Source organism: Falco rusticolus, chromosome 1, assembly GCF_015220075.1.
Source record: "Falco rusticolus isolate bFalRus1 chromosome 1, bFalRus1.pri, whole genome shotgun sequence".
Taxonomy (NCBI): domain Eukaryota; kingdom Metazoa; phylum Chordata; class Aves; order Falconiformes; family Falconidae; genus Falco; species Falco rusticolus.
Window position 1 is genome coordinate 7,184,886 of NC_051187.1, and position 23,555 is coordinate 7,208,440.

The 23,555-nt window shown below is 54.2% G+C and overlaps 2 protein-coding genes and 1 long non-coding RNA gene across 12 annotated transcripts; 1 reads left to right on the forward strand and 2 right to left on the reverse strand.

Moving 5' to 3' along the window:
- Positions 1 to 58: 58 nt before the first annotated feature.
- EPN3 (epsin 3) lies at positions 59 to 9,724 on the reverse strand. 7 transcript variants are annotated; one of them, XM_037407396.1, is made up of 10 exons: positions 9,412 to 9,724; positions 6,082 to 6,672; positions 5,573 to 5,691; positions 3,843 to 3,926; positions 3,448 to 3,555; positions 3,254 to 3,338; positions 2,709 to 3,017; positions 1,746 to 1,856; positions 1,144 to 1,365; positions 59 to 1,005 (listed from the first exon to the last, which is right to left on the reverse strand). In XM_037407396.1, exons 2-10 carry the CDS (start codon positions 6,650 to 6,652, stop codon positions 686 to 688), a joined length of 1,929 nt encoding a protein of 642 aa, XP_037263293.1. In that variant the 5' UTR covers positions 6,653 to 6,672; positions 9,412 to 9,724; the 3' UTR covers positions 59 to 685. The 7 variants fall into 7 exon arrangements, with proteins under 7 accessions (XP_037263293.1, XP_037263251.1, XP_037263279.1 ...); XM_037407354.1 differs by having other exon boundaries at positions 6,082 to 6,737; positions 9,412 to 9,723; XM_037407382.1 differs by lacking the exon at positions 9,412 to 9,724 and adding an exon at positions 8,131 to 8,237 and having other exon boundaries at positions 6,082 to 6,737.
- Positions 8,800 to 13,135, forward strand: LOC119156952. 2 transcript variants are annotated; one of them, XR_005107325.1, is made up of 3 exons: positions 8,800 to 8,888; positions 11,500 to 11,726; positions 12,447 to 13,135. It is a non-coding gene; the product is annotated as an uncharacterized LOC119156952 (long non-coding RNA). The 2 variants fall into 2 exon arrangements; XR_005107324.1 differs by having other exon boundaries at positions 11,500 to 13,135.
- Positions 13,136 to 13,375: 240 nt separating this feature from the next.
- LOC119156904 (MYCBP associated protein) lies at positions 13,376 to 23,170 on the reverse strand. Of its 3 annotated transcripts, none has more exons than XM_037407330.1 (16): positions 23,068 to 23,170; positions 22,409 to 22,584; positions 21,988 to 22,103; positions 21,124 to 21,274; positions 20,756 to 20,871; positions 19,946 to 20,046; positions 19,186 to 19,294; positions 18,645 to 18,834; positions 17,942 to 18,129; positions 17,229 to 17,375; positions 16,763 to 17,047; positions 15,912 to 16,033; positions 15,047 to 15,162; positions 14,414 to 14,547; positions 14,029 to 14,214; positions 13,376 to 13,531 (listed from the first exon to the last, which is right to left on the reverse strand). In XM_037407330.1, the coding sequence occupies exons 2-16, from the start codon at positions 22,491 to 22,493 to the stop codon at positions 13,427 to 13,429; spliced, it is 2,151 nt and encodes a 716-aa protein (XP_037263227.1). In that variant the 5' UTR covers positions 22,494 to 22,584; positions 23,068 to 23,170; the 3' UTR covers positions 13,376 to 13,426. The 3 variants fall into 3 exon arrangements, with proteins under 3 accessions (XP_037263227.1, XP_037263218.1, XP_037263237.1); XM_037407321.1 differs by having other exon boundaries at positions 19,186 to 19,297; XM_037407340.1 differs by lacking the exon at positions 22,409 to 22,584 and having other exon boundaries at positions 19,186 to 19,297; positions 23,068 to 23,161.
- Between the last annotated feature and the right edge of the window lie 385 nt (positions 23,171 to 23,555).

Sequence of the window (23,555 nt, forward strand, 5' to 3'; positions counted from 1 at the left end):
CCAGCCCGGACCGCCCCCCCCGCCCGCACGCCCGGCCCCCCCGGAGCCGCACACCGGGTCCGTCAGAGCATTTTATTGTCTCACAGGCAGCCCGGAGCCGCCGCTCGCCAGCAGCCCCGAAGACATCCCCCCCGCCGCCCCCCCCGGCCCGGAGCGGGGCCCCGCAGCGGCTGCCCCGGGCCGCCCTGCCCGCAGCTCCTGCGGGGGGGGGCAGCGAGCGGGAAGGGGGCGAGGGGCGGCGGGAGCGGGGCGGGGGGGTAACAGCCAGGGGATCCCGGCGAGGGGGGGCGCGGGGGGAGCCCAGCTTGGCCGGCCCCAGCGCCCCGCAGGCGCCGGGGCAAAGCCCCCTACCCCGGGGGGGCGTCCGGCAGCGAGAGCCCATGCACCAACCAGTCCAGCCCGCTGCGCAGCCCCCAGCCCTTACGGTGGGTCCCGCCACGGCTCCCTCCCGCCCCCCCCCCCCCCCCGGGCAGGGGGTCCCCTCCCGCCTGCCAAGCACAGGGGCTCATGCTGGCTCCCCCCAGCCTGTGGGCACGGGGAGGGGTCTGGCCTGGGGGGCACCTTCCCTTGCAGCTAGTGAAACGCGGCCCCCCCCCCCCCCCCATTCTTGGCAGGAGGAAAGGCTGACGGGGGGATGTGTAACAGCCAGGGATGGGGTCAGAGTCTGTCTACACGTCCAGAGGGCTCAGAGGAAGGGGTTGAGCCCCCCCGGAGCGGCTGGGGGGGCCGGGGGGCCGCTCAGCGGCAGTAAAGGCTGCGGCAGGTTGCTGGGGAGTTCGGGGAAGGTGCCAGCCTGGGGGAAGGCACTGGCCGAGGCAGGCAGGGCGGCAGCGGCGGCGGGGACGCTGCTGAGGGGCAGCGGCAGGGATGCGCTGTAGGTCATGGAGTTGGCGGGGAGGCCGGCGGGCAGGCCGGGCACCGGCGAGCTGGTCCGCATCTGGTTCAGCGTCGGCTTGGGCTGCTCGGCGAGGCTGAAGGGGTTGGTGGGGGACGGCGTGCTCAGACCTAGCGAGGAAAGGATGGCAGATGTTAGGGCAGCCACACCATCCCCAGCCCTCTTCATCCTCCTCCTCTTCAACCCCCAAACTCCACCATGCCCAGCCCGGGGAAGCCCCCAGCAGCAGCCCACACCATGGCACCTACTCGAGAGAAAGGGGTTCCGTGTCTTGGAGGCTGGAGCAGGTGCAACCAGGGAGTCCAGGTTGACCAGGGAGGAGGCGGCAGGGCCGAGGAAGGCCTCGGGGGTTTTACAGTCCTTCCGCTCCTTGCCGGATTCGGGCAGGGAGTCGGCCAGGTTGGTGAGGTCGAAGCTCTTTGCTGCATCCTGCCTGCTGCTGGGGAACAGGTCACCAAAGGGGTCTAGCTCTGGAGCAGGGGGGGGAGAAAAGCCACATGAGCCAGCTGGAAGACACCAAGGGTGACGGCATCCCTGTCACCGCGCAGCGTGGCTGATGGCACATCTGGCCCCAGGTCACAGCTCGATGCGGTGGAGCTCAGGCTCCAGCTACCCCGAGCCACTGCAGGGTTGGGGACATGGGCATGCAGGGGGACTGGAGCCACCCCCTCAGCTACGGGGCATCCCAAGCCCACGGCACACACGGTTGCAGGTGGGAACAAGCTTTGGCCACACCAGCAAACAGCCACACACAGCCTGGCCAGCCCTGGAGCTGCCTCCCTGCGATGGGCAGGGACAGGTCACTGTCTCCACCTACCCAGTGGCCCCTGCCCGCTCCCCTGGCTCTTACCGACGGGGCTGGTGGACTTGGCAGAGGAAGGCAGCTGTGGGGGCTCCTGCTCCGGCGGCTCGGCTGACTCGGCTGGCTTTGCAAACAGGTCGAAAGCATCCCCCCCTGGAGCTGGGGGGAAGAGGTGAGACTCAAGGAGGGGAGCAAGCGGGGAGGTGAGAGGCGGGAGATGTACGGGCAGGAGAGAGGCAGGGGCGGCTGCCTGCAAGGAGACAGAGAAGAGGGCGTGCGGTGGGGGGGCGCGGGGCTGGGGGTTGAGAACGTGCACTGGCCTGAGCAGGGGAGGGTAAGGTGGGCCAGACCACTGGGGCTCATTGCAGACCAAGACAGCCCCCACACTGCTCGCAGCCATCCCCCACAGCAGGCAGGTCCCTCTCCCAGCCCCAGAGGGAACAGGAACGCTGTAACACCCAGCCCTGGCCCCCAGACCGGGTTCTGCTCTCCTCCCCAGGGACCAAAAATGAGGGCAGCTCACGCGGGACCTCGGAAGCACCAAGGAGGAACCGAGAGCAGCTTTGAGCTCTGAAACACTGGCTGCTCCTACAACCGCTTCCTCATCTGCAAGGCGGCACCTGCGAGCAGCAACGTCCCATCCCGGCAGGGCACGTAGGGCTGGTTTGGGGTGAGCAAACACACAGGTGCCACCGGGGAGGACACCCTGTCACAGCGAGCGGTGTGGCAGCTGCTACCCGCTCCCATGGGAGGGTTCCGTTAATTATGCCGTGTTAATTAAAGCAGCCTATTCTGTGCAGAGAGAAACCCTAAAAGTTCTTTGAAGTCTTCAAGTGGGGGAAGCAGAGGTCCCGCTGTGGGGCAGGAGAGTGGGTGGGGGGTGTTTGCCGAGCTGGCTGTGGGAGGAAGGGGGAGCAGCACCCTGGGATGCCCACTCACAGGAGGGCAGCGACGGCCAGCGCTGCCCGCAGTCCTCAGCACAGCCAAAATGCCCATCAAGGAGCCTCTTACCAGGGTTAGGAGGTTGCTCGGCCACGGCAGCCCAAGGGTCAGCAGCTGGTGTGGAACCAGAGACCTGGGCCGGGGGGGACGCTGTCACCCAGGGGTCCGCCGGAGGGAAGCCAGAAGACATGGGCGCCTTCCCCCAGGGGTCGGAGGCTGCAGTGGTGCCGGGTGGGAAATCCCAGGGCCCGGCAGAGCTTTGCTGGGATGAGGTGCTTGCCTGGGAGAGGGGCTCCCCGCCAGCAGCCGGGACCGGCACCCAGGGGTCAGCCGCACCAGCCCAGGCGGAGGCTGCCGGCTCCGCTTTGGGTTTCACATCTGAAAGAAGAAGGGAAGCTGTAGAAGACGGGAACGGTGCAGGGCACGGAGGGATGCTGAGTGGCAGGGATGTGCCTGGGGACCATGGCTTCCAGCAGCACCGCCCGGGGCGTGCAGCAGAGGGAGGAGAAGCAAGAGGTCCCTCCTGTGGAGCTCCTGGGACCGGGGAGGGACAGAGGCAAGGGAGAGGTTTGTGCCACTGTCCCGAGCTTTGCCAGCCTGTGAGTTGCCCCCACCTGGCATATCCCACGGGTCAGCAGACGTGTGGCTGGAGGGGGCTGGCGCCGGCCCAAATATATCTGCCAGCTCCAGGATAGAGGACTGCAAACAGAAAGGGAATAAAGAGGTGAGGGAAGCCCAGGGCAGACCTGCAGGATCACCCTGGAGCTCAAGGCTGGTTTTGTGGCTGTCCAGGCCCCCAGTGCTGTACCTGGCTTTTCTTCATCTTATCTTCTTCCTCCTCTTCCTCCCTGCCCTGGGCAGTCTCCTCCGTGGCTCTCTGCAGCAGGGAGTTCTCCCCTTGCCAGGCTCTCACCTCCTGCAGGGACAAGGGATGGGGCCCATGAGCTCAGCGACCCTGCAGCCAGCACCTTCTCTGGGAGACTGACCCAGCACAGGAGCTGCCACCACATCCCCGAAAAGTCCCAGCATCCGAACAGACGGCTCCTCTGGGGCTGAGCCCAGGGGGAGAGCACTCAGCAGACAGCCCGGAGCAGCGAAAGCAAAGTGGGCACTGGAGCGAGGCAGCGTTTCAGGCTCTGGCACCCCAGAGAGAAGCCCAAGTGCAAGGAGAGAGGAGCGCCCAGGGCTATGGGGCACAGGTACCTTCTCGTGCTCCTCTTTGCTCAGCGCGAGCGCTAGCTGCAATTGCCTTTCTTCGTCTGTACTGGAAATTGGAGGAAGTGGCTTCTGCCAACAGAGGAAATTGGGTGACATTTCAGCTTGCCCACAGCTCGCGGGACTGCTCGGAGGTCCCTGTCCTCACCACTGCTTCTCCTGCAGCCCCTCACCTGCCTGCACAGCACCTCTGTGCCTATCCAGTCAGCTTTGCCTGCAGACCCCCAGCCTGATGTCCCTTAAACCAGCTCCTGTTCAGGCTTCCCTGTGGCCACCACCCTACCTCCTTCCCCTACCCCACCACCTGCCTCTGCATCTAGGCTGGGATGACCCTAAATCAGGCAGCCAGATCCCCCCTGGGAGGTTTTCAGGGACTCCAACGCAATCGGCAGAGGAGAGGGGACAGGTTAGGCACCCCATCACCCCCGCAGCCTGCTGGGGAGGAAGGTTTGCGAAGCTATCTGACATCGGTTTGGGGATCCTGCCCAGCCCTGCTCTGCTGGGGTAAAAGCACCCAGACCTGAGACAGATTTTGGGGAGTAGCTGTCCCTGTACCACCATGTCAACCCTGTCACCACCCCATGATGCTTGTCCAGCAGCGTGGGACCGGCTGAGAATGGGCACCCCAGTGGGGGTGTGCGTGTGTGCACGCCTGTACAAGCATGCACACATGTGCACAGCCCAGACGGATTCCAACAGGCGACGCTTGCAAGAGCATATTCCTACAGTGCTCATCGCAGCAGCATGTGGAAGCTATAAATACTCCAATTCCAGGACAAAAATAGGGATATATGCTCTGCTCTGTCTCCAAAAGAGTCTCCATTGGGCAGGGAAGATGGGCTGCAGCAAATGCCGTCTCTGAAGTGTGTCCCCTGCCCCAGCAGGACTGAGCTCGTGGGGCTTGGTGCCAGCCCTGGGGGGCCACCCACCAGCCCGGGCACACAGCCCCTTGGTCACCATGTCCCTCTGACTTTGTGTGCCCAGCCGTCCCCACAAACTCCACACGGGCCGTGCCAGCCGGCGGCAATCTCAGCTGTGCACAAATAAGCCGTCCCCAGTGGAAAAAGGGCTGTGGCCAGCAGATAGGAGAGGGGACAGCCCTAGGAAAGGTTTCACAGTTGGGGACAGCAGCTTGCTTGCTGCCTCCATCCCAGCTCAGCTCCTCCTGGTGCTGTTTTCCACTGCTCCTTCCAGCCTGGTTTGAAAGGACCAGCCAGTGGGAGGGAGCGCCCGGCCCCCAGCCTGGTGACAGCCCTGAGGATGCTGCTGGTCCCCCACCCACCACGCAAACCGCAGCGCTGGGCAAGGCGCTCCTCCTAAAACCTCCACAGGAAGGCAAGAGAAATGGGGGAGCTTAGATCAGAAGCCCTTGGCAGAAGAGGGCAGCCAGGTTTGGGGGGGTGCGTGGTGAAACCAGAAGACACCCCTCCGAGTTCACCCTGGGGTCTGGAAGGCTGGACTGGTCTCAGACTGGTGCAGGCACTGCCAATATGAGGATGGGGAGCAGGGACAGCCCATGCCTCCATCTGTCTGCTGGTGATTTTGGACGCTGGGCACAGTGCAAGCAGCCTGGGGCGGTTGTAGGTGCGTGCACTGGCCTCAGGCAGCCCCCAGAATCCTCCCTCCTCCCAGGGAAAGGCCCCCCGTGCCCACAGACAAGGCAAGGTGTAGGGAGATGCCCAGCCTCGCACAGCCCAGGGCAGGTAGAGCCACCCTACCTTCTCCGCCTCCTCCCGACTCATGGCCAGCGCAAGCTGCAGCTGCAGCTCCTCCTCACCCGTCGTCTGGGGCCTCGCTTGCTCCAGGTCGGAGGCGAACCGTGGGGATGAGGATGATGCTGGGACATAAAAGAGGAAAAGGGGAAGGAGTGGCATCAGGACTGGGGTGTTTTGGGGAGCACATCAGTAGCATTCTCCAGACCCCCATCCAACGCCTGCAGCTCCACCACATGGCTTCCCCAGGGGACGTAGCCCCACATCAGAACTCCCTACCACGAACAAGCCATGGCTTTAAGGCTCAGGTCACCGCCAGCTGCCACCACTGTTGGGGCTTCACCACAGGCCCAGCCAAACCTCTGCCCATGGCTCAGGATGGAGACAGGCTTCACCACCACTCCAAAACATGGAAGGGAGCAATGGGCACCAGGCAGGCACAAACCAAACGCAACGCCTGCCTGCACCCCGCAGCGAGCCCCAGGGAGCCCAAGCAAGCCGCTAGCAACACTCACAGTTGAAGGAGGAGGGTGAGCCCCGTGCCCGGCCGTAGTCATCACCGTAGGGTGACGCACGGCGGCCATAGGTGACCTGATGGCTGCCGCTGCCCATGCCCTCAAGGGCCATGCGCTCCTTGGTCTGCAGCGCGTGCGCACGCTCCTGCTTCAGCCGCTCCTCATCCTTCAGCAGCGCCATCACCTGCTTCACCTTCTCTCGGATGTTGATGCCCTGGTCCTTGCCATCACGGTCCACGTACTGGAAGTCCTTCAGCGTCTGGATGGTGTAGAGGTTCTCCCGGCACTGGTGGGTCACCTTCTCGGAGCCAGTTTTGATGAGGTAGTCCAGGAGGGTGAGGGCTTTGTAGACGTGACGCCAGTTCTTGCCGCTGTCATTCAGCCGCCGCCAGATCATGCCCATGACCTCAGCGAAGGCCACCGTGTTGAAGGTGAGGTCAGCAATCTCTGACATCAGAGAGCTGGGGGGTCCCCAGGGATCATTGGAGGTGGCCTCTCGCACCTTGATCTCTGCCTCTGAGTAGTTGTGCACGATGTTTTTCACCTGCCGGCGCAGCGCCGAGGTTGTCATGGCTGTGCGGTGCCGGAGACCTGCGGGCGGTGGGCAGGAACGGTGGAGAAGGGATGAGTGCTCACAGCCGCAGCTTCACCGGCGCCTGCAGCGGGGAATGGGGACACAGAGACCTCAGCATCGCCTCAGCCACCAAGACCCATCCCCAGAGCCCTCAGCTGGCACCTGGAACACTTCTCAAGGTGGAAGCACCCATCGTCAGGGCATCAGGTGCACCCTGCCAGGCTGTCACTGCTCACTAACCCAAAGACACGCAGGATGCAGGATGCTCGAGGGGAAAAAAAAAAATCTCTTAGCAAGCTGATACCCAGCACCGCAGAGCCGCCAAGAGATTTGGCTCCAGATTCAGGAACATTTGGACTTCTGCTTCTAAAAGTAACCACCTGAAAATGGCAGCTCCCTCCCCCAGATCCCGGCTGCCTCAGCACCACCATCCTGGCAAAGCTGGTTTCAGGCCCTCAGCCCTCGTGCCAGCCAGGGGGCTTCCCTGTATCCCCAGATGTGCTATGTGCAGCTGCACGTGGCCCTGCTCACCCCAGCCGTCACCCCAAGCCTCTCGGTGCCGCCAAGGATGGGGCATGCAAAACCAAAACCCTGCTGTGAACCAGAGCCTGCCACGACTTACCAGCGCCGGCAGCCACTCGGGTGGGCTTTCCCGGCAAACTTGATAATTTTGGTTCTGCAAAAGGCTGTGGGTACAGAAGTGCGCGCTGCTGTTGGGTGGCAAATTTGGGGTGCTGATCTCCAGCACCAGGTCGGCGAGCAGGATGGATAACTCGAGCCCCCTCTCCTAAAACCCTGCGCTGCCTGAGCCTTCTCTGCATCCAGACCCAGGGCCAGGGGCAGCAGGAGCTGGCATGGGCGGGAGCTGCGCTGGTACCTCCCCAGCAGGCAATGCCCGTCCTTGGAATGCACTGATGTACCCGGCACGGAGGCAAAATGACGTGGGTCAGTCTGGACCCATCTTCACGTGAGCCCATCACAACTCTGCCCGCTGCTCTGTGCTAGTCCTAATCCTCACCTTCTCCCTCCACAGTCAGAAGACACCATTTACCCTCATTTCGTCAGAGGGCCAAGCAAAGCCGGGAGGCAGAGGCTGCCCGGAGCTGCCTTGCCCTCAGCAGAGCTGCATCGCAGGGCTAGGGAGCCAGGCTGCTCCCAGAGCTCCCGCTGCAGCTGCAACAAAACTCACCAGCAATTTTTTCCCTCTCGGAGATAACACTTGCGGGCAGAGGACTATCTCACCCGCGCAGCAGTGCCTGCAGACAGAGATTACCGGTGTCCATCCCACCCCCCACCTCGGGTGCCGGTACCTCCCTGGACCACCACTGCTGCACCATGTCGAGCTCCAGCCCTCTCCCGGCTCAGGACACTTTTCCCTCCCACTGGAGCTGGGCCGGGGATGTGCCGACTGTACCCATGAGCCACGCATGGCCCCCACCACGCTCCCCGCACAACCCGTGCGACCGGTCCAGCACCTTCTGCTCCCCTGGGCCCTCGGCCAGGCGCCCCACGGCTCCGCCAGCAACGTCCCCGTGAGTCAGAGGAGCCTGGCACCGCCACACTCACGGGCGGCCGAAGTTTCTCTTGAGTGGCTTCCCTGTATTGATTCCCTTTCGCAATGCAGCCTGTCGGCACGGCCTTTGGATCCCACCGGGTGAGCCCCTGGTGCGGATGGCCACGCCGTTGCCTGCCTGATGCAGAAACGCCTTCGGGACAAGGGCAGCGACTCAGCAAAGTCCGACAGGACTTGGCCCCACGCTCTGCTTTCCACCAACACCCAGGCGGGAGATAAAGTCGTGTTTTCCAAAGGTGCCACTGGCCCGGCAAACACCCGCAAATGCCGGGACTCTTCCTCCGGGGCAGGACAGTCCCTCCTGCCTCCAGCTGGTCTCCTGGCAGGACAACCCCCAGGTCCAGCCTGACAGGCTCCAGCACTGCTCATCCTGGCTGGAGACCCCATCCCAGCTGGACTTCGCCCGCCATGAGATGGCCCTGGAAGTCTGCGTGGGAAGAAATGGGAAGCAGGGGCTGGGGCAGGGGTGAGAGGAGCGTGGCCCTGGCTGGAGCGCTGCCAGCAGGCAGTTAGGAGTAGTGGGGTTTATCAAACACGATACCCCCCCCCCCTCCTCTGGAATATAAAGAGAGTGAAACTGAAGCCGTGCGGGAGATAAGGCGGCAGCACCGGGCAGCTCATATGGAATTACCGCAGTGACCTTGAGCGGGAGGCGGCCAGGTGGAAGAAGGACACCCGGGTGCGGGGACAGGTCCCCATCGCCCCGCGGCCCGGCGCAGGGACTGCGGGGGCGGAGCGGGGGGCGGCGGGGGGGCGCGGGGGAGCGGCCCGGGGGGGGCGCAGGAGGGGTCGGGGAAAGGAGGAGGGGGCGGAGGGGCCAGACGAACGGCGGGGGGAGGCGGGGGGGGCGCGGATTAGAGCCTCGCTCCATCCCTCCTCAGGCGCAGGGCAGCGAGAAGCGCCCGCCATGGAGGGAGCGGCGGCGAAAGGCTCCGGCAGAGCCCTCGGCCGCGCCGCCGCCTCCCGCAGCCCCCCGGGGGCCGTCCCCGCCGCGGGGGCCCGGGGCCCCCAGCCCGGCCCGGGGGGCAGCGACCTGCGCGCGCCTGGCATCCTCGGGCCCGGCATCCCCCGGCCCGCCGCAGCCCGCGATGCTCCGGCGTCCAGAACCTTCCTCCTCCCCCCTCCTTCCCCTCCCCGCCCCCCCCCCGCAGCCTGGCAGCCGAGGGGCGCGCAGCCCCCTTACCTGCGCGGAGCGGAGCGCGGCCCCGCCGTGCCGGTGCCGGTGCCGGTGGGAGCGGGCTGGAGGCGGCCGCAGCCCGTCCGCTGCGCGCCGCCGAGTTGCCGGGCTGGCTGGGCAGGTCCCGGCGGCAGGTCCCGCTTTAACCTCTTCGGGGCCGCCCGAGCCCCGGCCCGGCTCCCGCCCGGGTGCTGGCAGCGGTGCTCAGCACCCCCGAAGCGGTGCAGCGCGGTGCGGTACCGGCCGCGGGGGATGCGGCGCCGAGCCCCTGCCCCGCCGCATGCGGGAGGCGGGGATGCTGTAAATGCTCAGTCACTGCCCCTCGCTGGCAGCCAGCCAGGCGCTGCTTGCTGCTGCTTGCTTTGCTTTTATTTTTTTTTTCTTCCTCCCCCCCCCCCCCCCCCCCCCCTATTATTTTTAGACAGAAATCATCGTCCCCGGGCTTGGAAGTGCCTCGGAGGGATGCCGACCCTCCCCATAACGCAGCTCCCTCTCTGGTACCCAAGGCCACGGCTGCAATTTGGATTAATCAAATTTTTTTTTTTTTTGGCTGGGATCTAAATTTGGAGCAGATTCTTCCCCTGCTCCGAAGAGCTCCGAGAGCATGGCTGGGGGGAGAGGGAGGCATCAGATGACATGACAAAATAAGTCATGTCTCTCGATCATTTCAATGCCACCCCCTCTCTCCCGGCCTCTGCCTTCCATTTTAATCGCTGACAGGCCTTTAAGTATTATGGATATATATAATCTTTTCAATATCACTGACATTTTCCATAATGGAAAGCATCTCCTGTACACTGAGACGTTCTGGAGGGGGATCACGCCTTCCTGCTGATGCTCTTGCACAGAGCTGAGATTCATCTTGCCCCAGGCCCGGGCGCTGAAGGTTTAAGGTCCAGCCTTGCGTGGTGGGAGAAGACAGCAAGGAGGCCACGTGCCTCCAGGGGCTTTGCAGATGTCATCAGCCTGGCTGTCCCTACAGGCCGGGCCGTGCAGGCTGAATGTGCATCTAATCCCACTCACAGCTGCAGCCTGTGAGATGAGCATCTCCAGCATCCAAACCCTCCTCCAGGTCAACCTGGAGAACAACCCAGCTGGGGCAGCAGGAGACATTCTTTGTGGTTGGCCAAGATCCACACCTTCCTCTTCCTCTGTTGCAAGTGCTCCCAGTTCACCTGTGTCAGGCGGCCGAGACAGCCAGCTCACCGCCCTTCAGACATTGGTATTTTATAAGCAAGGTGAACCTCCCCTGGGGACAACACCCTACGAGCCACTGCGGAGCTGTACAAATGTGGAGTTTGCTTTGCAAGGTGACCCACAACCCTGCGGTAGGACATAAGACCCGGCAAGGCTCTAAAGCTGATTTCCCTCAGCCCTAGCACAAGCTGGCTGCTCACCCACACCCCCTCTGCCATTGAGAAACCTCTGGAATTGTGTTGTCACCTTCCACTTGCAGCTTTTTCCTGGAATCCCCCTTCCCGACCTCTCTAATAGGGGTCTTCAGGCCCCGATGCACGTGATGGGTTTGGTATGTAAGTCCCAAGGCCAGGAAGATCGCTCACCTCAGTTATTTAGCAAACACAACACAAATTATTAACTCCAATATAAATAATCCCCATGTTTGGGAGAGGAGAAGGAATACTCTTCTTGTCTGGCTGCGAGGACTTGCTATTACAGGGACTGGAGCATCCTCACACCCTTCAGAGCACAGGGCTGACCAGCCCCGACGGTCTCTGCTCTAACCACAGCGCCCACATCTCACCCCAGGCCTGTAAAAATGAGGACTACATGTTTCTAAAGGTGTTCTGTGGAGCCAGCTCTAATTCCACTGCAGTTCCAGTCCCAGAACTTTCACAAATCAATGCAAAAGGAAAAGGAAAAAAAAAAGGGGCGGGGGGAAGGCAGCTGGCTCAGAGAAAGCTGCAGCAGCCAGGCAGCAGAGTATTGCACTTGATGGCCCAGCACATCCCTTCCCGTGTGCTGCTTGTACCTTGTCTCTTGAGGACACTCTTGTCCAGGGCTGAAAGAGGCACTGGCAATATTTATGACAAAAATTAGACTGTTCACAGCATTCAGGTTTGTTCTCCTTTGCAGAAGTTCTTACACCACCCGCTTGCCCTGTGCCACCAGGCTCCTGCCTTGGAAGGGAAGGAGACGCCAGCATGGGACATTCTTCCGGGGTACGTGACTGACGTGAAACTCCCATCTACCTGGTTTTGTATCAACAAATCTTCCTGTGAGCAGAGATATACATGGAGCCTAGTTTCTATAGGCTGAACTGGAGGCACGGATCTTGTGAATGGGCTTTGTGATCTTTTAAGGTAAAGCTATGAAATACAAGTATTCCTGCCTTTGAGACAATCACGTTGCCTCTATAACATGCAGTCTCCCTCTTGTCTAGAAACAGATGGCTTGAGCTGTTTGAGTTGGGCATATTCACAAGCTGATAATCATCTCCAGGGAGGCAGGAGCTATTGTCAGAGCCTGTGAGACACACCCCAACTTCAGGCCTTTTTCCTCCTAATTCTCAAAATGTTGCTGAAATTCTCACTACAGGAATGCTGAGCAGAGACATTCCCTTTGTGGGTCTGTGCCCACTGAGCCAGAGGAGGCTCCTGGCTTCCACAAAAGCCAAAACGCTTCCCCACACCCTGCTAAGAGAAAGCATCTGGAAACATGAAGGGCCTCACCTGGCCAGCAAAGAAAAAAATAAGCTGCACTTTGCCATGGTACTGCTGGGAGCCAAGGGGAACATATCCTTTCCCCAGAGACAGCACATGAGTTAAAATGAGAAAACAAAATAAAACAATTCTGCAGGAGGAACAGTTATGTTACACTCCATGCAGCTCCAAGACGCGTGTCAGTGTGGCTGCCAAGGTAAAGGAGCACGTGCCTGAGGCACACACGCCTGGTGCAACTGCGCAGCCACGTACAGGATTTGTAACAGCGATGCTCAGCATGGATACACATCTGCTGCGTAAGAACCCCAAAGGTATCACAAACCTCAATTAATAATCTGCACTGATGTCATTTCTCCACAGGGCCAAAGCCTTTTTTGGGAATGCTGTCCAGCTGCTTTAGCAGGAAGACAGCTCTTTAATGACACATGCCAGGTCTCCCTTGATGCCAGGTCTAAAAGAGCCCCTGCACCCAGCTCGTTCTGCCTTGGAAAGCTGCTCCGACCCAAGCCCGGCTGCAGAGCACACGACACTCAGACCTGGGATGCCTCCACAGAAAGCTCCATTCCAGCTGCAATGCACAAAGAAACCCAGACAGAAAGCAGTGATAAGCCCAGACACACATGCTGGCAGAGACAGGAGGGGTGGCTCTAACAAGGCCTTACCATGCTCACAATATTTACGGCATGAATTTCACTCATTTGAATTCAAGAGCAGTTAGTCTTGGAAGGCAGCAAGAAACAGTTGGATCAGAATGGGGCAGAACTGGATGGAAAGAGATGGCAAGATGAGCACAAGAAATAAAGTCATGGGTGCAAAACCAAGCAGGGTGGCACACCCCTTGGGATAGTGTGTTTTCACTGGGATCCAGAATCCCCCAGAGAAGCCTGCTGTTGGCAAGTCCCAAGAGGAGACTGGACAAGCTGTCAAGAATAGGATCAAAAACAGGATGGATTTTTCAAAATTACTGTCCTGGTACTTGGGCTCACGAGTACAAGAGCACTCTGCTCACTCACCTGCTAGCCAAGTAAAAATTGAGAAATGAAGAACAAGACATATCTCATGCTGACTGGCACTTTTAAATTCTTCTTCCCTAGCAGAAATGCCAGTATTTTCTAGTCTTAACGGTTTCTGAGGCTGTGATACTTTGTGCCTTATCTCTTCCTGGCAAGCATTCCTCTGTAGAAGTAACAGATGATCTAGCAATAGTCTCGCATCACAGCATGTCAGGAAAGAGGCAGCTCAGTATTTATAATCACTGCATCACTACAGAAAGAATCACCTCCACTTGATCTATGTAATTATGGTTATTTATTTATTTATTTTTGAAAGTAAGTCTAATTCTAGTTACAAAGGGCTTCACTCTCCCACTTTAGAGCACCTTTTTTCTCTAGTTCCTCAAATAAAGAAACCATTTTGCTCACCATTGAATCCAGCAGCCCGTAAACCTGCAGCAGAAATTAACAGAAGATAGTTGCAGTGAAAATACATGAAGAAATAATAATGACAAGACTGACAGGCAGAGAGATGGTTTCTCACACTGGAGCACATTAATGTGTCTGGGCACACACACAACCACATAAAGTGCTTGCCTGCTAACACAGCTTAGCTCTAGTAATAACTTTTCTGGCTATGAAGTGTGTTTAACATTATCAGAGATACAATTAATTCTGCTGATCCCTCAAGAGTCTGCAAGCATGCCAAAGACATCCCAGATAGAAATCCCGCATGTGGCTATGTGATGGCTGGATTTATGTTAACAGATTCCAGGCCAGAATAAAGGACATCTTACTTTGTATTCCACACTTAACCTTGCTATAGAGTCATGGACCTATGTTTGTCAGGTTTGTGAGTATGACAAAATTCTTACCACTCCACCTAAGCTTCAATGTAAGCTTACAAGCAAAGACCAAGAAACAAAGATAGAAGCTTTGGTCAGACTCACTTCAACATAAAGTTTTTCCTGGTATGTCCCAAACGAAAGAGGATCCACCTGCTCCTGAGGAGTTTCTACTCTATCTGTAGTTACAGCTTCCACGGGCTGTGCTCCCTCTTTCACCTCCTGCCATGAAGTGGGAGATTTCAGCTTTTTCTCATCTTCTACTTTTAACTTTCTGCTGCTTGGACGTTCCTATTCAGGGACAGACACACACACACACACAAAAAAAGCAACGTAGGTCAGAACACCCTTCAGACTGTTGCAAGATGTAACACCAGATCCCAGAAGCAGCACCTCTTTCACTGGATTGGCTCAAACTCAGGATACAGAGCCTCAGAATGGATCCCACTGTCCCCAGTACTTAGGTTTCAAAAGGCATCCCAACACATACCTCTCTCTCTTTCCCTGCTGTCTTTGTAGTTCTTTTTTTGCCTTCTTTTTCCTTAACACCAAATGATCTTCTCTCTTCTTTCCTAGTGGTTATTCTGTCTTCCTTTCCTCCTTTTATAGACTGTTTTACTTCCACTACAAAAGAAAGAATTTCAATTACTCAAAAGCAGCATTTTCACATCCAGAAAGACAAGCCCAGTGCACTCACGCAGTGGTAGTATATTACCTTTGCAAAGTATTTTCCTCTTTTTGTTAATCTGAGCTGTACTGCACTGAAAAACAATACCTTGAAGCGTACTTTGTTTAAATAAGGAATGAACACATCTCAGACACCTATCAGAACAAGCCTGTAAAACAGCTAATAGTGAGATAGGGTTTTCTGGGTTAGTCTGTGTGAAAATCATGGCTACATCTAGCTAAATTAAAAGGCTTATTTGTATGCTGGCTTTTTTAATGACACCAAACCACAGATCACAATCAGTGTCACACAATCAGCCATTTTTTCCTGATGCATTTTCTTATAAATGCTTTGAGAGGGAACTGCTGAAATTGCCATTTCAGTTGAAATTCAGCATGTTTTCTGGATTTCAAACAGTCCACAGAAACCAGCTGCTGCACTAAAACTACCATTTACCTGTTTCCCCTGGAACAACATCTACATAGGCATCCTTCTCAGGCAAGCCAAGCAGGGATCTCAGCCTCAGGGAATGACTCACCAGACCATCAACTGTTTCACGCCACAGCTGGAGACTGAGAAAAGTATCAGAGTCAGAAGGGAGAGAGTACAGCGATTGCCATCTTGTTTTACCCTGTGCCCAGGAGTGAAGGACCTCACAGCTGAGAGCTGCTCTGTCCAACTAAACCAGTAACAGCACCCACCGTCTAAATACCTGTGCAGAGGGATGCTACGTTACTTTCCTCGTGTTAGAACCCTCTGAAGTCTCAATGGTTTGCAAATAAATGAGCTCACACGGACCCATAAATATTACTGTGAAGCTAGATCTACACTTCAACATGAGGTATGTTGGTAAATCAGCATCAGTCTGCTCTCTGTGTTTACCAACAGGAACCTGCATCCTTCTAATTTAGAAGCAACTAGAAACTGTTGATATGTTTACAGTCTGAAAGCCTGAGCAAAGAACAGAGAGACTGTATGAGGGAGGATACAGTTATGAGTAACAGGGTACAGAAAATCATCCAAAGGCTTCATAAATACAGACTAGAATAATCTTGCCAGAAATAATCTTGTATACTCCCCAAAATTACATGAATTTCACATTCTAAACTTATCTCGAGGAAAAAAAAAGGCCAAAAAAAAAAGGCATTTGGGTCCCAGACAGCTGCTACAATTAAGCTATAAAAAAAAACCAGAGCGTAAACACAACTTCTAGACCTCATATAATTATCTGCACTCTGAATCACAACACTTGCAACAGAGCTTGCTAAGGCTGTTGATCACACGATGCATTTACAAGCTTCAGTTTGCAAAAGCAACACACCAGGTTTGATGTAAAATGTTGGATTGAGTTGGCCTCTGTTCAACACACAGCTCCAGCGCTGCCTTATTGAGCTGGGTTAGTGCTTCTTCTCGCTGCTCCTCCTCAGGGATTGACTTTATAGCCTGATGTGAGAGAAAACACAGGGTCACTGGGCACATACAGACCCAGATGTGGCTTCCTATACTGCTGGGATTTGGCCAAGGTGCACACGCACGACCCAAGATCTGGGGAGTAATCCCAGACCTCCCCAACTAGACTGACAGTAAGTCCCTTTGCAACTTCACAGGTGTGCTGGAAGTAAGCTAGAAGGCCCCAAAGTATGGATTAGTTGTAAAAGCAGCACAGAGATTTCCAAGAGAGCACTACAGAAAAACTGCTGACAGAATCCAAACCACTCTTGCTTTAATCTAGGGAGGTCTGTACTTCATCCACAGCCTGTTACGAGTGCCCTCTTAGTGCTCTAATGAATAGGAAGGACTCTCCAAGCAGAGGAGCCCTTGGGGAAGCCACAGGAGGCTGCAGGATTAGCCTGCCCCCCGCATTCAGTGCTGGGATGACAGAAAGCTAATGGGGAAAGAGCTTAAAATATCTATTACGTTGTCTGGTTCTCTTTTCTTCTTCACACAACAGCCCTCAAAGTCTCTCTTGGGAATCTCTTTACAAGAGCACTGAGGGTGTGGGCAGCAGAGCTGAAGTGCTTTTCTGCAACACGCATCATAAATCATCACTAACTCACAGCACGTTGGAAGCAGACCTTTGGGTGGGCTCACACTGGGGTAGGCCAGGCTATTTGTAGGGAAACAAAACCGCCATCAACTCATCATAGCGCTAGCGGGAACAGGGGTGACCACCTGCTTGAAGTCCCCAAAGGAAAGGTTCCACTCCAAGGGGCCTGGTTCCTCCTCCTCCATGCTCGGCATTTGACTCTGAGCCTGCTCTCCCGTTTTCTTCCAACCTGGGACCTTTGCGGTGCTGCGGTGAGCAGGGAGAGCCTCGGAGGTACTCTCCTGGTACTGCACGTCCTCTGCAGTGCTCCTCCGGCCCAAGGGCACTTTCTCCTCAAAGGCTGAGGGAACAGTCACGTGCTGTCTCCATAGTTCGTGCAGCTGCTTTACCACTCGATGCTGATAATGCAACTGTGATAACAGGGAAAAGGTAAACAGTGAAATCAACTACGCCTTTCCTCTCTAAACCTAACTGCTGAAGCCACCATGGCAGAATGTGCCAGACCCCAGAAAAACCCTGGGATGCACCAGCCCCGTGCACCTTCCCTCCCTGCTCTTTCAGTTGTGTAGCCCATCAAATAGCAAAACTCACCTCAGGATTCTTCCAGTGGAACAACTCTTCCTCTGTGACACAGGCACCCACAGGAGATGGAGTGCGCTCTGGGGTCCGAACGTGGGCAAGAAGTTCCTTCAGACTCTCTTCTACTATAGCAGCACCTTCTCGAGCAGCCAGGTCGCTCTGGGGCACCACGACAAGAACAACACGAGTGAGTCCCCATTCCATATACAGACACACAAACACAGTCACAGCCACACTAGTAACCCCATGCATACGTTATATAGGGTTAAAAGGACAAGAATAACTGCAAACCCCAGTAAGTAGAGCAATACTTAAAACAGCTTTTCAAATAAACCCTACAAATCTTCTTCCAAATGACACTCTTCAAAGCACAGTGTAATTTTCAATTTATAATTGTATAGTGTACGCCACATAATCCCATCCCCACTAACTAACTAATGAAATTTATTACCAACTGCAAATTCATTCTTTAAAAGGACCAGCGTGAACAGTTTAGGAGACACAATCATGTCTTTATTAACAACATTACAATAGACTGCAGAGTTCTTACATTTTATTAAGCAAACCTGCTCAAGGATGTACAGATCTTCTGTAAATAAATAATCATCTCGCTCTCAGCCCTAACTGTATAGCAATAAAACTACCACGTCATCCACTCCTACCCTTATCCTCTGTTTGCATATTAAGTTCAAAGCTCACAGTTACTCAGTTACATGCTTGGTTACCTCCAGTTTCTCTCGGAGGTCAGCCAATTTATCCTCATACACAGCAATTCCCCAAAGGGTCACCTGCAGCAGAGCTCCTCCTAATAATAGAGGATGTGTCCTAAATTCCCAGGACTCACTGAAAATGCCTGCTACCTCTGACTTGAAAAGAAAGAAAAACTTCCTAGTTTCTCCAGGCAAAATCACACCTGAAATAAGACAGAAAAATGCATTGGTCTGCAGGAAGCCACCTGGTTAACTTGACCCTTTTCCAACCCCACCCTGAATGTCCTTATCTCTGTACGAGACTCTCCCCACAGCTTAGCTGGCTGCCAGACTTCATCCATTTTTATCCTTCCAGATTTACTCCCAGTCGCCATGTTACTGAATGGGTGCTAGTTCCACTGCACTCTCCTTTTATAGCGAGCTCAGTACCCTCTCTGGCAGATTATGCCTAGTTGGCCATCAGAAAGCGATTAACTTCTCAATATTCCACCCATTTAACAGAGTAGGAGCAACCTCCGTTCCTTTGAGTCCCATGAGAGGGATCTGCCTCACACATCTCTTTTAGTGTGAGTCAGCTCTGACACCCAGGGTGGCTTCCTAAGGAGAATCACCCAACAGGCTCGCTCTGCTATTAGTCAGACTCCACATCTCAGATAACTCTGGAATACGTGCTCTCTGCTGTCTGCACAAAGGCCCTGGAGATCAGCAGCGCTCATACCTGGTCTGGTATCAAAGTAAAAGCACTGCATCCTCTTCCCCTTGGTTTCTCTGGAAGGAATCTGCTGGGGAAGCCTCATCCAGTTATACCAGATGGCAGCTGTGCCATCATTGCTCACTGTCAGGGAGCTTTCAGCTTTCTCACCAGCCAGGGTCTCAAAGGTGAGCCGGGCAGCAATGCCAATTTCATCCTACAAGGAAGAGGAAAAAGACAAAAGGTAACAACTTCTACTCTGTCTGGCAGGGTTTATTTTGCCTGAAGTCATGCCACAGATAAGGGGCTGAGCCTTGGTAGGAGAACTTGTAAGGCAGGTCCAATAAAGTGGCCATTATACAGAGAGCGCCTGGGAATCCGAGCTTCACACCACAGACAGAGCAACCCCTTCTGTTTCTAGATCTCTCTGGAGCAAACACAGGGATGCTCTATTATGCTCCGAATAAATCCACCATTCTCTGGCCTGGGAGTGACAGTCATTGTACAGCTGCGACTTGGGAACTCGAGTACGCTTAGCTTGACTAAACAATAAAAAAAGCACAGCTACCCTGCAAGAAGCGGTGCAGTTGATCCAACGAGCAGGCTGGCCGCAGAACTCTAAAGATGGACCCCGTACTGCTTCTGGAACCACGTCGGGGTAGTCCCTCAAGGGATCACTGCTAAAGAAAACAAAAGCCAGCATTTTTGTGGAGTGATACCCACATTCAGAGAGGGGAGAACCAAGGGGGATTGACAAGACGTCATAATAAATAATCCCAGCTAATGCTTTTCCACATAGCCATCTCTCCAGGGACACAGCCCAGCAGATGTGGTAAATTCCAGCTAGCTACTTGTCACCATCATGGAGGACTGGACAGCCAGAATATTAAGGAACCATACATGCCTAAAGAAGGCTGAGGGTACCTGACTGAATAAGGAGGACAGGCCCTCAGGTCATGCCCATTACAGATGGACAGGACAAAAAGGCAAATTAATGATGGAAGTGGAAGGCTGGAAAGAGACGACCAGATGAAGGTAATTTAGAGCAGAACTCCCACCCTGCCTGATGTAAGCTCTGGAGCCACCCAGAGGGAAGACTGGAGGAAGGTCCCCAAAAAAAACCCCTTCTGATTCTTGCTCCTTAGGCACAAGGCCTTAAGGCACAAAGGAACTGCTTCATTCCTAGATCTGGGGAATATTAGAATATGCCTTTTATTGTGCCCCAGTGGAGACTCCTCTCCATTCTGGAGGAGAATGACTAAGGATACCCTTATAGACTGGTGGTGCACACCCAAAATTCTTTATTTCTGCCATGAAGTAAAACTTACAGGGTCTCAGACTCTTCAGAAGTGGTGGAACATGGGAAAGGCTCTGTTGAGACAGATGTGAAAGGCTGCCCTTTACCGATCACCTCCAGTCCATCCAAATCCTGGACACAAAGAAAAATGACCAACACAGTTTCTCTTTTTGTATAGAAAAGTAGTTAAAATACCAGGCAAATGTACTGAGTCAAGTACAGTGAAGCTGAAATATCTTGCTCCTACAAAGGTTTTTAGAGGTATCCCATGAATGTTCAAGAGACACAGGAAGGAATCAGTTCTGGGTTTCCCAAGAATCCTAGATGACTGCATTCCCCACTACAAATGATGCATAGATGGAAAAGTCTCTTTCACACACATTTCTCACCCCCAGAGCCAGCCTTCAGAAAGAAAGGTGAGGTTTGTTCAGTTTCTAGAGGAGGGGCTACCTGCACCTGCCTTCAGGAGATTATTTCAGATGCATGTCATCTACATGGGTAAAGGTGTCTTCTTTCTACCCTGAGGCACTAAAGCAAAGTCCTACACCAGTATTTGGCAGAGGTTTTTTATTGCCTAGGTTTGGCAACTGCATGCTGCTGGTTTGGGGTCCTGTTCTGAGGTTACTAGACCACTCCACGAACACTTACGGAGGCCAGACAACAATTTCATGGGTGTGATCCTTTGGAAATGTGGTAACTTGCAAGAAAAGTACTGTGGGGCAAAGTTTTAAATTCCTAATGCTTTTTCAGATCTGGTTCTTGGCAATTTTATGTTACTCTACATAAAGTTACTGACAAGAGATGAGAGATGCAAAGAATGTCCTTACTCCTCTGGTCTTACCGGCTTATAAACATCTAGCTCCTCTAGGACAGATTTTAGCTCCTGCCGTCGATGTTTCAGGAAAAGACTCTTATCCCAGGTTAAACGGAAAGGGATCGTCTTTGGAGGCTTCAGACCTGTGGAAATACCCACACAAGTGCTCACTGACTACACACCCACAGGCCTATTAATTTCATTCTCTGCCAGACTTTGGCCTGTTTTAAAGTGGAGACCCAACAGATTAACTGGGAAGTAGCTTGCACTGCACTGATCAGAAGGGACAACTATAATGTGAGATTCTGTACTCGCAGGAGTCACAGTTTCATTCTGCTGCTCCCTCCACACTCGTACCCCATTTCTGTGGGATCACCTCTGCACCGTTCCCTTACTCGTTTCCATCCGGACAGTGTGGGGTTTCCCCACACGAGTGACTGGCTCTGGGTGGCCACGTTCTGTCTGAGTCAGTGTCATTGTCACACCAGTAAATTCATCTCCAATACGCTCAGGCTGGCTCCAGAACTCGCTTCCTCTTCGATAGCCCTAGGGCAGAAAACAAGGCTTCCACTGACACTTTCTGAGGCACACGACTGCCTGCTATTTTCACAGGGACCAGAAGCTCAAAAGAAGGAGTCTAACTCTGCTTATACAAACATTTTGAAAGTCTATAAATTATCACTTTCTGCAGAGCAAGCCAAGATTTCTATCAAGCTGCTGCCAGAGACAAAAAAACTTTCTTATGTCTAGCACTACATGAAGGTTGAACAATATTAAAATAACACCTCACACAAATGAAAATTCTTTTATAGTGCTATAAATGTAAAAAAATAATTTTAACATAGGATATTCTCATATTCCTCCTAACTTACTCATACCCCTTTCCGCGTGGTAATCACGAAAATTCAAGCCTGAAGCTATCGGATCTTTCTGTCCCTGGAACAGCAAGTGCAGCATGTCCCCATGCCACTCCCCAGTGCATGACAGCTTTTGATGAGAATCAAGAAATGGCACTTGCCCATGTACAGCAGTTCGTTAGCAATTAGCCAAAGCACACCACCACTTCCATCTGACTCGTACAGATAGCACAGTTCAAGTTTTTTAAGTCACTGAAAGCTCTGCTTGCACACTAGGCTGAAGGACGCAGAGTGGCTTTGATAAATAATTATAGGTCTTCAGAGACGTTACTCATAATACCAGTGTCTTAGCTCTTTCACAAGAACAGAGCAATCGGGATGCAAAGGAAGTTGGGCGCTCACCTTTCCAGGAAACAGGGCAGGGAGACTCCGGTCAATGAGGTCACGTTCTTCCTGGATTTGCCTGTAATCCTCTGAGACGCTCATCAGCAATTCATTCTCTGGCCTCTGAAGAATTTCTGTAGAGAAGCATCAAATCATTGGTGCTGCACTTCTTCTGGCACACCCTTTACCACTACTATTGTTCACGAGTAACCCCCTTTCACTGTCCCTCACCAAATCCCACTGTCCTTTCCCCAATCAGAACCTCCCCACAGCACCCATGGCCAACTAGCCACCAGAGCAGAGGAGCTCTGAGAACCAGGAATTAGACTGCAATGGCAACAGGATTAACCCCTGTCAGCTAGGATCATTACAGTTTGTTGTGGTGCCATCAAACTCCCCCATCTGTACACAAAATTTCACAGGCCTCAGCTTCTCTCACCTCCTAGGTATCGCTCCTGCTTTTTCCTGATTGCCATATTATGGTGCCAGTTCTGGAGAGCTTTGTGCTTTGCTAGTGGGTTCATGATGAACCTTTTTCTTCTTCACTCCTCCATGTTCCTCTTTTAAAGCTGCCGCAGTAACAGCTGGACAAGAAACCTCAATAAAATCTGCTATCTGAAGAGAAAGGAAAAATGAATTTAACCTCTTCATGCACACATGGCTACTACAATGAGGAAACAGAGAAGGGAGGAGAAAGAATTCATCAGATTGACAGTACTTTATCACTCAAACAAAAAAAACAGGTCACTAGGACCACACTCAGAAACAATGGAAGGATTTATCTGAATAGACTCCAGCAACCATGTGCTGCACACCAGCTCTTCCCTTGCAAGCCTGACGCAATCAGCAGAAGCACATCTGGAAGAGGAAGCCTCCTGTAATTGTTCCCTCCATGACCTCGTCCTGCACACAGAACTTCAAAACCTGCTGGTGCAGTTCGTCTGGAGGCAAGCCCTCCCCACAGAGTATGACAGGCTGGGAAGACCACACCTCAGGCCTGACCTGTTCCTGACAGGTGCCAAAAAGCACTGAAAGGCACTGCACTCCATCTCATAGAAAGTGCTGCACAGCAGCATTTTATTAACTTTACAAACCAACCTGAGTGTTTCCCCTGGCCAAGGCTTCCATCCTGAACTCCTGGAGACTTCCCAAAATGTGATGGGGGAGAATCTCTTTGCAGCCATCACCAAACAGTCCCTGGTCCTACAACACAAAAAAACAACCCCGAGCCACGTCACCGAAGCTAGCCTTTGCAAACCAAACCCCAAGACAGGATGTGAAGTTGAACCCTACCAGAAAAGGTCAGTGGTTCCCTGGGTGCCTTTGGGAAAGCAGGATATGCCTACGAGAAAATGTGCCACCTTCTTTGTTTCCTGGGTCGGTATTTTCGAATGAGGTATTCTTCCTAACTGGCGTTCTTCCAGCATCATGGGGAAGGTGTGGAGCATGGAGCTTTAAAGATAAACAGTCACAATGCAATTAGGTACATACTGATTCACCTTCATTCCTTCTCATCCTTCTAGGATACACAGAGAAGTCGTATCAGTACAGGCTGTTCCTCCCCTAAGAGTCATGTTACACGACCA